Source organism: Apostichopus japonicus, chromosome 18, assembly GCF_037975245.1.
Source record: "Apostichopus japonicus isolate 1M-3 chromosome 18, ASM3797524v1, whole genome shotgun sequence".
NCBI lineage: Eukaryota > Metazoa > Echinodermata > Holothuroidea > Aspidochirotida > Stichopodidae > Apostichopus > Apostichopus japonicus.
Genome location: NC_092578.1, coordinates 20,039,551 through 20,053,956, shown reverse-complemented (window position 1 = coordinate 20,053,956; position 14,406 = coordinate 20,039,551). Strand labels below are relative to the sequence as shown.

Sequence of the window (14,406 nt, the reverse complement as noted above, 5' to 3'; positions counted from 1 at the left end):
CCAAATATATATATATATATATATATATATATATATATATATATATATATATATATATATATATATATAAATATTATAATATATATATATGTATATAAATATTATAATATATATGTATATGAATGTTTATTATGTATATTAGTAATATCACGCACATGCGCATTGGTGTTTATTGAATAAAGAAGCTCTTGAAATATAAATAAAACAGATGTTTTACAAAATGAACGTTCTCATAATGTTTGAGCTATATTATTCTTGTTCTTCGAATCGCTTAAATAGCAGGGTTTCCTACATGAATTATCTTACTCTCGAGACTTCCAAGAGAACGACACCGATGATGTTGCTATTGTTTATCACAGTTCTGGCGGTGGCCAACCTTCAAAGTAGGTCTTTTGCCTTTCATTCTTTATCTTGTTCAATATCCTTTATGGATATTACCTTTTATGTAATTCAACTACGTACGCATTGAATAAAACGTTCGACCTTCGATTTAAGTGACGATTAACATGTTTATTTATTTAAGTTTTTTCTATGATGAAACTGCCTTTGTTGTGAAATAGAAATATATATTTGGATAACTGCTTAACAACATGGTTCCGCTCTGTTTCAATGGTAACATTCTGTGAGTAACGTATACATTCTGATTGAATATTTCTAGCTTAGGACGGGTCTATACCATTTACTGCATGACAGCTCATCACTATAATAAAATGAACATACTTTCGGTTCAAGTTCGGTTAATAGAATAATAAATATTAGAGTTTCCTTCAAAGCAGATGGTTGTTTCGCAAATACAACCTAGCCCCAATGCAACGTTTGATAATAACATATTATCGAATACATGTTCCAACAATAACAGGCGTATCCTACGTTCAATATCACTATTTGAACAGAATGTATTAAACATTACACAAGCTATACGTGGGAGTAAATAAGCTGATGCTTTTAAAGCACGATACGCTACATTAAATCTATCGAATATCGCTGACCTCATAACATAACACTGATTGTAGCCGATTGATTTATAAGTTGTGTACTTTAATATGCTTTAAACCCATCGGGTAACACTGACCACATAACAAAAAGCTATCGGGTATCACTGACCCAATAACATAAAGCTTTCAGGTAACACTGACCCCATAACATAAAGCTATCAGGTAACACTGACCCCATAACATAAAGCTATCGGATAACACGGACCCCATAACATAAAGCTATCGGGTATCACTGACCCAATAACATAAAGCTTTCAGGTAACACTGACCCCATAACATAAAGCTATCGGATAACACGGACCCCATAACATAAAGCTATCGGGTAACACTGACACCATTACTTAAAGCTATCAGGTAACACTGACACCATAACATAACACCGATTGTAGCCTGATTGATATATGTTGTGTATTTTAATGTCATAGCTACAGTTCTTTCTTCAAGGAGGTCAACTAGCCAAATCGAGATGGACATATAGCTCTCCTATATACAACGCAGTTAAGATCCCTTTTTGCTGGTTTGTTTTACAAATTGCATTTTGTATTTTCAGCCACACTTGCTGAATGTGGTGCAAGGAAAATTACGTCCTCGGCCATTGTCGGCGGGGTAGATGCTTATTACGGTAAATGGCCATGGCAAGTTAGTATCCGAGTCGATTACGCCTCAGGATCAGGCAACTACCACACCTGTGGTGGAACACTCATCAACAAAGACTATGTGCTGACTGCTAACCATTGCTTCGAGTGAGTTCTCTCTGTTGTAATTTCAAGTATAGACTTATACCATATCCCTACGAATTCAATAACTTGTAAGAATGTATCACTGCCCAAGAAAGAATCCTGGAACTATAGGTCACTATAAGCCCCAAGATTAAGACATTAAACCTCGCTAAGTAGTTCCCAGAGTTTCTTATTCTTCTGCATTGAGGAGGGAGTATACAAGCAAAAATCTCTCAGGTAGGAAATATGAGTTGAGCGTGGCGGTATAATACTTGTTGAAGTATAGACTTCCAATCAGCAATACGGATGACCAATAACTTTCTCTGCTTTATTAAATATTTCATCACCAATTATATATTCTAAACCTTCCGTGACTTGATATGAAAATCAGATGAAATATATTTTCACGAAATTGAATTCCAGTTTTAAAGTTAAATATTTTCAAGTAAGTAAAATGTAGTGGTCTAATTTGTAAGACAAAAGGAAAATGTAGCTAGTGCGTCCTTTTTCATTTCGCAACAATATATTGAGAGTATAAAGTAGCACTACGTTTACACAATGAAGTCCGTAGCACCTTAAGAAATATATTGGCTCTGGAATAATCAAGACGCATATAAAGTATATGTGTATTACATACTTAAGACCTATCCTAATTAATTGCTAACTTATTTAAGTTCTTAGTTTCTTTCTTTTTTTAAATAGCACTGGACTAAACTTTTCCTGTGAAAATTCGTATAGAATATAGATTATTGTTAAACTGTTTCAATTTGGTGATATTTTCCGATTTTAAAAGATGTTTCCGACCGTGCAACTTGATAATGAGGATATGCACAGATGGAACGGAGCCTACATACTTAAGACTAAATTCTACCTATCTTACTCAATACTTAGTTGTTTTTCGCCAGGCACTAGACACTTGTAAAATTGATATAGTACGTACCGTATACTTCATTGCTTTTCATTTATTTATTCTTTCATTCTAGTCCTTTGATTGGCAAACCTGACCCCACCGAGTATGAAATTGTTGTCGGCAACCATCGTGAGGACACTATCGATCAACATCAAGAGAGCTTCTATGTTGCTGAAATCATAACACACTCCGATTATAGGGCACTGACTATGGACAATGACATCACCCTTCTTAAATTGACTAGTTCCGTCACCTTCAATGACTACATTCAACCCGCTTGCTTACCATCTCTAAACTACGGAGCTGGTACCGACACCTGGATCACCGGATGGGGAAACCAAGAAAGTATGTGCTAATTGTTCTGTGTTCACATCATGAGCAAGTTTCTTCGCATTCAGAATCCCTGACCATTTATAACGTGCTAACGGAGGGGGAGGGGGAATGGATGGGCGGATGGCTCAACTCATATGTAGCACTTTCACCCATTAGTTCGGTCCCCTAATGTTAAGATACAAATAATCATGTTATATTAAAAAAATCATAATTTTTCATAGTCATATTTACTGTCAGGTTTGAAATCTGAAATCTCCGAATTTTATTCCAACTGAAAATAAAAGCCACAGAATTTTTGTTGTTGTTGTTGGTGAAATTTTGACAATTGAGATTCATATCCAGAGACCAAGATTCCTACATTTTTAGCATACTTCTTGCAAAAAGAAGTGTCATTGTTTCTTGGCACACAGATGAGTTTAAATGAAATTATTAGTTTTGATTGTGTAGGGAACAGAGTAAATTTAAGCCAATGTATTCAATAGCTCACTTTACAAACACGTTGCTTTGATTGTAAAAGTATAATACGGTAACTGCAAAGTCATTGTGCGAAAATTAAGGTTGGTCTCTTTGTTAATGAAAGTTCCTAAAACAACGCTGAATCTTTATTTGGAAAGGATTCCAATACTTTTGTTGAATTTGATAACATGTTCTGCTCTGTCTCTCTCTTTCGATAGCCGTCATACAAAAAGAAACCCTTCAAGAGGTATCCGTACCAATCATCGACACCGCTACTTGCAACCAGAAGACCTGGTATGACGGAGAAGTCACGGACAATATGTTCTGTGCTGGCCTCGCAGAAGGAGGAAAGGATTCTTGCCAGGTATTTCATATATAATTATTTTGAATTTATCAAGCAGGAGTGGCTAAACCAACCCTTTTTTGCAACAATTAATTTGCAGAAGTGTTCCAAATCAGCAGAAAAATTATTGACTAAAGCGGAACTCAAAAAAGAATCCTGGACGTTACAAATCCTGTATTTTAACTGCTATCCAGCTGATACTGATTTCAACATTCTGTGCTTATGATCCCCCCGTAGTCAGTTTTCTGTTCCTTGTTAGTATTACACATCTTAATTCTGGGTAGTAATTCCTCACCTTATCCCAAGCATTAAATATCAAACTGTATAAGTATTATTCCAATACGAACTCCGTGGTGTATCAAGCATTGATTAAGGTAAAGATGATCATTACTAAAAGTAAGACATCATATAAGAACTAATTAGCCATTGCTAATCATCAATATTTGTGTGTTATTTTACTGTGACGTCATTTCGTTTTTTTCAGGGTGACAGCGGTGGTCCAGTTGTTGTTGTCAATACCGAAGGCTTTTATGAGGTAATTGGAGTCACCAGTTGGGGATATGGCTGCGCTGATGCAAAGAACCCAGGCGTGTACACCCGCGTCTTCAACTACGTTGATTGGATCGCGCAAAACACTGGCGCGTAGCCTGTACGTTGATTGTTCTACCTGCTTATCTTAAAAAGTTGAAAATATCCACAAACAAAATTATATAGAATTAGTATATACAATATTGAAAACAAACAGTGCAAAGTCCTTATATCCTGGTACATTAAAAAGCAGATTGTTGCAGACAGAGAAATAAAATAGGTATTATCGTGCGTTTTCATCATGTTACGATTGCTCCAATAAAATATCAAATAAGAAAGCAAATAAATCGATGCAGACGGGGGATGCCTCCGTCTAAGTCACTTAATGTGTTTCTTGTTGTTTTTTCTTGATAAATATGCTTTTTCGACAAGATGTTCACAACTTTAAGAGCTTTGATGTATAACGGTAAGCTTTAGTTGCTTTCTAGCTGCCTCTGGTAAATTTACTTTGCGCGTCAATAATAGAAATGTCAATATGAAAACAAATCTGGTGTAAGCTATGCATTTAGTAACTTCACTCAGGTAAGACGTGTGTCTTGGAAAATGATTGACTTGTCAGAGTTCACTTAATATCGAGATTAACCACACAAGATGCACAGGAGAGCATGTCTGACGATTGTTGTGTGTACGTCGGCCCTATTACTGTTGTGTGTGCACGAAGGATAGAACCAGGATTTGGCCCTGGGTCGTTGAAGCTAAGTCTCCAAGGTAGGGGTATGGGGGTCCTCGCCTAGACAAAAAAACAACAACATATGTTTAAACGTGAAATGATGCAATCTACAGGCGTAGTTAGGTTATTAAATAGGTCTATAACGAACTTCAAATCTACACGCAAGGTTATCTAATAAATGCTACTTTTATGTGCGGTTGATGGGGGAAACGGTCTACACCACACATATGCACTATTTTCTTATTTTCTAAAGGAATAATTGAACTCTATGGCGGAGTCAAACTCTGTTTTCGTGAAAATGAAGAGAGCAATTAAGACGATATTTTAAAACTAGTAAAATTAATTTTTGTTTCAATGCATTTGAAAAAGATACAAAATTAATGGTTGTCTTCAGCAGAAATTGGACTTCTGTATATTATATATACGTACATGGGCGACGATCATGGGGCGGGGGGACGGGGTGGGGGACATGTCTCCCCAATATTTTAGGTGGGGGATATAGTATCTAATATCCCCCCCCCCCCAATATTAGGTGGCATAGTTTTTTTTGTGTGTGGCTATAAATAGAAAATAATGCGCGAGATTATTAATCCAAATCATATTTGGCGGTGGCTAAAACTTCATCCAACACATGCTGTATGAGGTAAATGATACAGATTTTTAACCGCAGGCGCGAAGCCAAGGGGGGGGGGGCGAAGGGGCGACCGCCCCCCCCCTTGAGCATATTTTTTTGTATTTTTTTATGATATCGCTAGTAATGTCAAAATAGAAAATGTTTAGATGCAACTATAAAGGCCAAAATTTTCTTTTACGCTTATATATATATATATATATATATATATATATATATATATATATATATATATATATATATATATATATATATATATATATACAGGGGCGTCAATCCGATTTGAAACATGGGGGGGGGGGACGTAATAGATTCGAGTATTCCGGTCGTAAGTACTATCTAAGCGGGGCGCCACCATCAGTTGGCGCGCAGCGTACCAAGAAAATTTCAGATTTCAATACCTGCCAGATCGCTGGAGATGGCACTTGCCAGGCTGGATAACAGCCATCTAGTTGCGTGATTTCGGGAGAAAATTACAAATTCGTCACTCAGGAAATCTGCAATAAAGTTCATGCGACCTTCATTTTTGGTGGATTATTTCCAATTGACATGAACATTAGAACCCAGTGCAAGTTGACAAATGATGCAGCGAACTAGAACCCCAGCCCCATTTTGCCCTATGTTTCAGGATAGAATACCCCTCATTTGTTCGAACCCATGACAACTAACAATCTGTGAATAAATTTACTTCGAAATGGGCACATTATATTGCACCAAGTCGGTCAAGGAATGACCCAGGGCCTCAGATATAGGCCTATAGCAGGGGTGGGCAACCTTCTTGAATGAATGGGCCAGATTTTAGGAGTAAAAGATTGACAGGGCCGCACCTAACCAACGACCTGCTGTTGATTTCAAACCTTTGCTTCCGAGGACGTTCAAGCAATAGGTGTGTGTACTAATCTGTATTCACAAAAACATAATGTCAATACAGTCCAGTGATAATTAATGGTGATAATCGACCTACCTGACAGCATCATTAGTGCAGATAAATTCTAAGCAGCTAGTTCGTTTTTTTGTGATGATGTAAAAAATCACTGGCGGGCCGCATGGGGCCCGCGGTCCGTAGGTTGCCCACCCCTGGCCTATAGGAACGATGTCCCAAAATGTCCCGGACATATAGGCGAAGGAAGCTATCCGCCGCGACTGCATGTGAGTTTCTCGACTTGCCGTCCTGGGAGTCATACCTTAAAATGGTGCATTTCCTCATACGCCATTATTAATAATTTAAATAACTAACTAATTAGGCACAACCCAGATCCGAGTTCGTATAGTGAGCTTAGCGCAAATTTGGCCACTGAAAAGTCGTCATATGCCAGCATGTTCAACCACCAATGACTTTTAATGCCACCCGTGACACACTTCCAACTGGACTGTGTCAGTTTAAATGTTTTGCTAGGTCTACGAGAATACATTTCTATGAAATTTGAATCAAGGATGGCAAGACAAACCACTTTAATTATGTTTCAGGACCTCACACATGCGCATGTATCGTCAGACTTAGAATAGGTCCCATGTGAGTGGTGGCTAAAGTGATGAAGGCATCAAAATAAAGTGGTTGTTCGCAGGAGTCCTCACGCAGGTTACCTCGGTTGCGGATCTGCATCTAGTAATCGGGTGAATTCTGGTCGGAGCGTACTATGTAACCACCGTGCACCCAGGGATGTAGCTAAGGCCTGATGATTGGGGGGGGGGGTAGTGGCTGAAAATCCAACTGGATGGGTTTTGAAGCCAGAAAATTCCGACTGCTGCTCTGTAACCCCCACCCTCGAGCTACTCGTCATCGATACGGTCAGTGTCAGTCAGAAACCCAATCTTTCGCGACTGCACTTTTGTTCCCAACTTTTTTTCGATACATTTGTACCCACTGGCACTCATTTCACAAATTGATTAGCCCCCCCCCCCCCCAAATGTGTTTTTCAGTAGTTAAACTTATATTATTATTATTACCATTAATATTGTAACGACTTCCAAATAATGATAACCAATATGGAAGGGTAATAAGACGGACAATGCTTGTATGCTATTTGCATGCGATATAAAAACGGATGCATGTCTATATGATAAGCACTTAACACGTGAAACGCGCGCGAAGCGCGCGAACAATTTTGGTTATATTTTTCGGGCAAGTCGTTACAACCCCCCGCCCCCCCCCCAAATCAAATTGGCTCCTACGCCTATGACGGTAGTTCTATTAGGCATTTTATAATTGGAGTATTCATAATCATACAAAGTTTTGTACGGTGGAGTATAAGAATCGCGAGATACAATTTCTCAAAGTGGCAAGGAATACGTGGTAAATATGACAGATTTAAGGTAAATTTTGACCGACATTTTTCAATTTTTAGGTCATGCACAATCACAGGAATAAATGACTAGGCCAAGATAAACTAGAGTGCGACAGTCGGAAATTCCGACTGTCGCACTTCAATTTTCCAACTATCGTCAGTTTGACCAAGTTTGGGGTGAGACACTCACACACTCCCCTCTAGCGACGTCCCTGCGTGTACCCAGTGTTCTCACTGTGGAGTAAACTCCGGTATCACTCAACAACAAGGTAACATGGGATGCGCTGCCACGGAATATGCTCCCTATTTCATTTCCCCAATATTAGGGAACGGGCACCGTCTTTGAAACACCATCTACAACTAAACACCAACTATGCACAAGCTTTGGCTCTAGCTATGAAGTGCTGTCTCTTATGGTAATGACGGAGCGCACTAGTTTTCAACTGGAATCGCCCGAAAATGCGGCGTCTGTAATCCGAGGAACCAACGAACTTCTCTGCTAACTCCTCAGGCTTCAACTGGGCTAGACGTTCGCGGTGAATATGGCACACCATCACATGGTTCAGCCTCTGTTGAGTCATGGTGCTCCGTAGTCATGTCTTCAAACGCCTCAAAGCAGTAAAAGATCTCTCGGCTTCCGTCGAACTGGCGGAGGAGACGAGGAGCAACCGCAAGAGAGCTTCGACTTCACCAAACATAGCCCGTACCGCTGGATTCATCAACTTGAATATTTGTCTATACCCTTCAACCGACGACGACTGGAACTGGCCTCGAAAGAAAGGCAGACTTAGCCTAAGATTGTCAGAGAGCTCAGGGGTACCAACTCACGAGATCTGGGTGGAATTCTCCATTCAGCAACATTTTGAATGATGTGAATCCTGAGATGTGTAAGCTCTAACCCGAGCCACGACACTACTCTTTTTCCAAATGTGTGGGGGGACATTTGATATTGTGTCCCCCACCTATCGAAATGTGGGGGGGGGGGACGTGTCCCCCCGTCCCCCCTGGATTGACGCCCATGTATATATATATATATATATATGTATATATATATATATGTATATATATATATATATATATATATATATATATATATATATATATATATATATATATATATATGGTTGTGTATATAACAAAATATCACGTAGCTCGCGAACAATTTTGGGGATGAAAGTTGCTACGCGCCTGCACCCAAGCAAATGTCCCCCCCCCCCTATTTGAAAAAATCGCCGCCCCTGTATACGTAGTTTAATCGTCATCAGTCAATTAGCAGACTAATTACAGAACAGCAGAAAGAACTACCAAGCAAGTGAGACAGTAATTGGCATGCATGTATGTTCTGTGCTATTTTTAGTTTAAATGGAAAAGAGAAATAATACACACTGGTAGGAACTGTGTAGGGGACAAACTAAAACGAATGACAGCGAATGACCGATGACAATTGACTTTGTACAGGGTTAATTATCATTTGCGAATGACAGCGAATGACAACGAATGACAACGAAGGACAACGAAGGACAACGAAGGACAGTGTTGAGTGGAGATAGAATGATTAACGGAGAGGAGTAAATGCGGTTATTGGTTTTCTGCGCAAAAATGATTTGAGGAAAATCGCATGTTACGTGGTTGCAGGGTTTTGGTGTAATTTACGGATAGAAACCACAGGGAAAGTTTGTGTGTGAGAATGAGTGCTGTGCTTTTTACCTCTGTAGATTTATATAGAAATATATCTGAAGCCGTTTCAAGATTATAGTATTGTTAGTTTCTAACAATTAATATCGGAAAAATGACGTTATTTTTTTTTTTTTTAAATCAGACTTACAATTTCGCTTACTATAAGGTGCGTGTTTATCTTGTCCGTACTTTACTAAATCTAGATGCCCACGAAGTCTGAACTGTGATATCCGGTTGAAGCAAATGTCTGTTCTGTCATTACTGTCATTCGTTTTAGTCAACGCAATTTTTTAGTGTGTACAACATATTGTCATTCGTTATGTGTAACGCAATTGTCATTCGTTTTAGTAACACCCCTGTGTAGGACCCTCTCTGCTTTGTTTTCCAAACTGAGAACAAGTTTTTTCTTAATTGTTATCAGGTGCGTATCCAGGGGGGGGCGTTGGGGGCGCGCGCCCCCCGGGTAAGAAAAAGAGGAGAGAAAAAAAAAGAGAAGAAAAAAGGAAAAAGAGGGGGGAGGGAGAAGAAGAGGAAGGAAGGGAAAAGAAAAGAAAAGGAAGAAAGAGAGAAAAAGAAGAAAAGTAGAGAGTAGAAGCTAGTAAACGCCAAGACACCGGGAAGAAAAAGAGGAACAGTAACATCATTACAGCGCTGATCCCTATTATATACATAGGGTAGCCAGTGACGGATCAAGGATTTCGGAAGGGGCGTGTGCCTCACCCTACCCCTTACACCGACAACTCCATTTTTAACGTTTCCATTTTTCCTCTCTCACTCATGATCTATATATATATATACTATATATGGTCTGTCATAACGCGTGTGTGTGTATATACGCCTTAAAATTGTGCTATGAAACCAACTGTGGCTGGTCTCGAACTCGAGCGTGTCGTCGGGGAACATGACGCATTTCGGGAAGGGGCGACCGCCCCCCCCCCTCCTTCAGCATTATTTGTTATGACATCGCTAGCAATTTCAAAATAGAAAGTGCTTAGATGCAACTTACAAGGCCTGGGAAGTGTCATTTCCAGCGATCTGGGAGGGATTTTCGGCCAAAATTTGCTTGTACGCTTCGCGCCAACAAATGGTCGTGGGTAGTGCCATTTCCAGCGATCTGGGAGGCATTTTCGGACAAAATTTTCTTGTACGCTTCGCGCCAACTCATGATGGCGCTACGCTTAGATAATTTGCCTACATGCTTCATCCCTCCCTTGGCAAATTCCTCGCTACGAGCCTGTTTGAATTTGTAAAGCAACCAGTAGATATGACATCATATCAGTGAGCATGAAAATGGCGTTCCAGGATGAACAACCTCAAAATTGTCCGACTTGCCCGTGAAAGTTGCGCAGTATACCGCGGGATGCTAATGTAAACGACGAAATGTCTTATGTAGATGGAGAAAAAGCATGGAGGTCCAATTATGTCAAACCAAGGGCGGCGGAACCGGGGAGGCACAGGGGGCACGTGCCCCCACTTTTCCTCAGGTTAAAAATGTGCCCTTTTTCTATATAAAAATTGAGGTGTCTCAAGTTAGCAAGAGGCCAGGGAACCAGAATGCACACTCGGGAAGGGCCGTTTCCGGACATCTGAGGGGTTTGTAAAACCAAAAATTTTCTTGCACGCTCCGCGCCAACTGATGGTGGCGCTCCGCTCAGATAGTCGTGCATATACTTTGCAAATCCTAGCTAGGCCCCTCACTTTTAATGAATTTCTGTGGGTCAAACTCAAAGCTACTTCGAATGGAAAAAATGTGTTAAGATATTAACAAGAAATAAACTCTAATTCGGAAGATTCCTACATTAGCAACTAGCATGATTTCACCTCATTTTGTCTCAAAAGAAAACTTGTTCCTTGTTTCCCAATTTGCAAATTGGATATTGTAGTGCTAGTATGCACATTTTCCTTGGGGGGGGGGGGGGTCGTTGATGGAGTGATGTGTATTCGCAAATAAGAAAATACAATAAAAGTTATAAAGGGTACTAAATGTAAGGCTGCATCAGTCCAATCGAATTTCTGCAAAGTGCCCTTTGATGCCGGTGCCCCCCCCCCCCAGGTTAATTAAAAGTGCTTCCGCCGCCCTTGGTCGGAACTCTCTTTTACATTAGTAATGGCGAATTAGGGGCTGTAGCCCCCCCCCAGCCTCCTACGTCTATGTGTGTAGTGTTCGGTTTCGGAAATATCTGCTAATTTTTCATTTCTTTCAACGAAGTTTGATAATAGCCGTTATAAGAGGTTTTAATATTTGTACACCAAGAAATTAACTGTGTCTGAATTTTCGAAAATTTCTGACCAACATTCTTCATCACAGTTCCCTCTACTCGTGCAATTTTGACCGGTCTGTTAGGGTTGAAGCAGATTTTTCTATATTGTTTGTCCATAGATGAAATTTTGTGCAACGTTAGGGTATTGAGGTGAGTTTATTCACGAGAAACGTGAATTTTCAAATTCTGGACAAATAATGGGCTTAAAACCTTGAAAAGTGGGGCTGACGGATATTGTGTGCCGCGACGTAGAATCACCTATTCAAAAGCAATGATCCACGGGAGATGCGATGAGGTCGAACATGTTTTGTGACTGGTGACAATCTTCAAAAAGGTTATGGATGGAAAAAAACTATTGGGAAATACTTGGTTCTCAGGCGAAAAGTGTACATCTGGTTGTTTATTTCAAGCCTGAGAAGTGCCATTTCCGGTGATCTGGGTGGTATCAAAACCAGAAATTTTCTTGTACGCTGCGCGCCAACCGATGGTGGCGCTCCGCTTAGATAGTATTTCGCGCCCCCCGGGTTAGAAAATCCTGGATACGCGCCTGCTGTTAGAGAATGTAATTATTGTAATATTGATAACACCATAGACTGCCATTTGTACGGTCTCTGATTGGAAGTAACCTACAAACAAACAAGATACAGATCTTGCAATACGCACTGCAAATTAGCAAATACGCATCTTTAATTTGTTATTGATGTGACTGTAGCATACAGAGCCCTACATTGCTGCACATTTATTCATAGCGCATGGACGTTCGTATTCTAAGTCTTCTATATCCCTCTCTTTATCGCTTCAGTCTTTATCATGGCAGTGAATGCAATTCAATGCACCAGCCTAGCACTGTCGCCATCAGGATTTGACAAAAACGAATACTTTTCAATTGATATGACAGTAATTTTCAACGACCCGACTTAACGTTTTCTTGTTGCACTGTTCTACTGCCTATTTTCTCTGGTTTCTTTGCTGTCCTATACTAACCCCCAAGAACATTGACTAATATTTTTGCCGTGAATTAAGCTATTTCTGACTTTGTCGGCTGCATACTGTTGCCATTGGCGACTGTACCATATGTTACTCACGAGTTCTCGCTTTCTGCGCAATTATAATGGGTATGATTTAGCGCAATTATAATGGGTATGATTTACACGGTGTTTGGGGCGAGCTTACTTAACCTTACATTAATAGCGTTAACTATATATCTTCTGATAACACACCCTACCTAAAGGGAAGTATTTTGACACGAACGTAATATAACAGTAATATTCCTGTTTAGTTGATTGTATGTTGCGACTGTAGTATTGGTCCCCCGGTCTTCGGGAGTAGTTATTCGAGGTACTGATCGTGTATGTGGAATAGACCGTTGCCAGCTTATTACCGTACAGCCATGAGATCGTTTCTGGTGCTAATGCCTGCCTCTTTCCCGTAAGTGCCTGTTTTTTTTTCTATATATTCTGGTTTGATTTTGTCTGGTCAGACCAAAAGGACGCGTTTTACCGAGTCAAATGGTCATATTGACAACATAATAACAAAACGACATTCAAAAGTAACAAAAAACCTCGTTATTATTACTTGTGTAATTAATGCTCTATTGGCTCTCTACGTATAATAGCTGATACTTTCTCCACTGAGCTTGGATTTCTTACGGCCGTGGGCAGCTGTTTGTGCAAGCGCTAATAGCTGTGCTAATCAATTAATTTATGGAGCTGGCCATCCACAGTTCAAGGGAGTATTCAACTCTATTTTGAAATGTAAATGATATACTCGAGCCTCCCTATCTTTGGAGGCGACTCTTTACAAGAATCGTCTACTAAGACAGTTCACAGAAATCATCTCTCAACAGGTGATCAAATAATTTATGGTAAATCCACATTTTGGGAAAACTTTATCAGAATATTTTGGTATCAAACTCGACTTAACCGCATCGATTCGCGCTAGGAACGACCGGACAATAAGCGAAAACTTCAAACGATTGCATATGAAAGGGGAAAAAAGCATTAAACCTGTGAAACCATAGCAGATTCCACCCCCTCCCCCCCCCCCCCCGAATGTCTTCGAATCTTACCCAGCGTTCCCGATTCTTACCCGAATCGTCAAAGACTCTTGCCTGAATATTTCGACACATAATGGAAACAGCGCAAGATAAAAAAAAAATTGCCAGCCTTTTTTCGATGTCACAAAATTTCAGGGATTCAAACTTCGGCAAAAGTTGTTGAAAAATTTGGGCAGCCTCGGAACACTAACTTTTCTTCAAACAGCATTGTTTAAAGGCCTTCCAGACTGCCCATGTTATAATATCCTTTGTGGGCACAAAAATCCATCTCCATTAACATTAATGATAGCAGCCACACAGATGTGGGCCTCAGTAATTAGAACAAATCATTTTTTCGGAAATTCTCATTTCAGAATGTGAAACACCCTTATAAACAGAGGCATACTACTACAAGGCGCACTCCGCCCTGGGTACCAGCAGGGGCGCCATACCACTGCCTTCCCCCCCCCAAAACAATAGAGAAAAAGAGAAATAAATAAGAA

General features: G+C 39.9%; 1 protein-coding gene across 1 annotated transcript; it reads left to right on the top strand.

The window, feature by feature from the left end:
• Positions 1 to 224: 224 nt before the first annotated feature.
• LOC139958871 (trypsin-like) lies at positions 225 to 4,665 on the top strand. The gene is made up of 5 exons (XM_071956273.1): positions 225 to 383; positions 1,546 to 1,738; positions 2,698 to 2,969; positions 3,632 to 3,777; positions 4,241 to 4,665. The coding sequence occupies exons 1-5, from the start codon at positions 236 to 238 to the stop codon at positions 4,400 to 4,402; spliced, it is 921 nt and encodes a 306-aa protein (XP_071812374.1). The 5' UTR covers positions 225 to 235; the 3' UTR covers positions 4,403 to 4,665.
• Positions 4,666 to 14,406: the final 9,741 nt, after the last annotated feature.

Excerpts from the sequence above, each read along its gene's own strand:
- LOC139958871 (XM_071956273.1), top strand. The coding sequence starts at position 236 with ATGTTTGAGCTATATTATTCTTGTTCTTCGAATCGCTTAAATAGCAGG. Across the intron at positions 1,739-2,697 it reads ACTGCTAACCATTGCTTCGA|TCCTTTGATTGGCAAACCTG; the intron begins GTGAGTTCTCTC and ends CTTTCATTCTAG. Across the intron at positions 3,778-4,240 it reads GAGGAAAGGATTCTTGCCAG|GGTGACAGCGGTGGTCCAGT; the intron begins GTATTTCATATA and ends CGTTTTTTTCAG.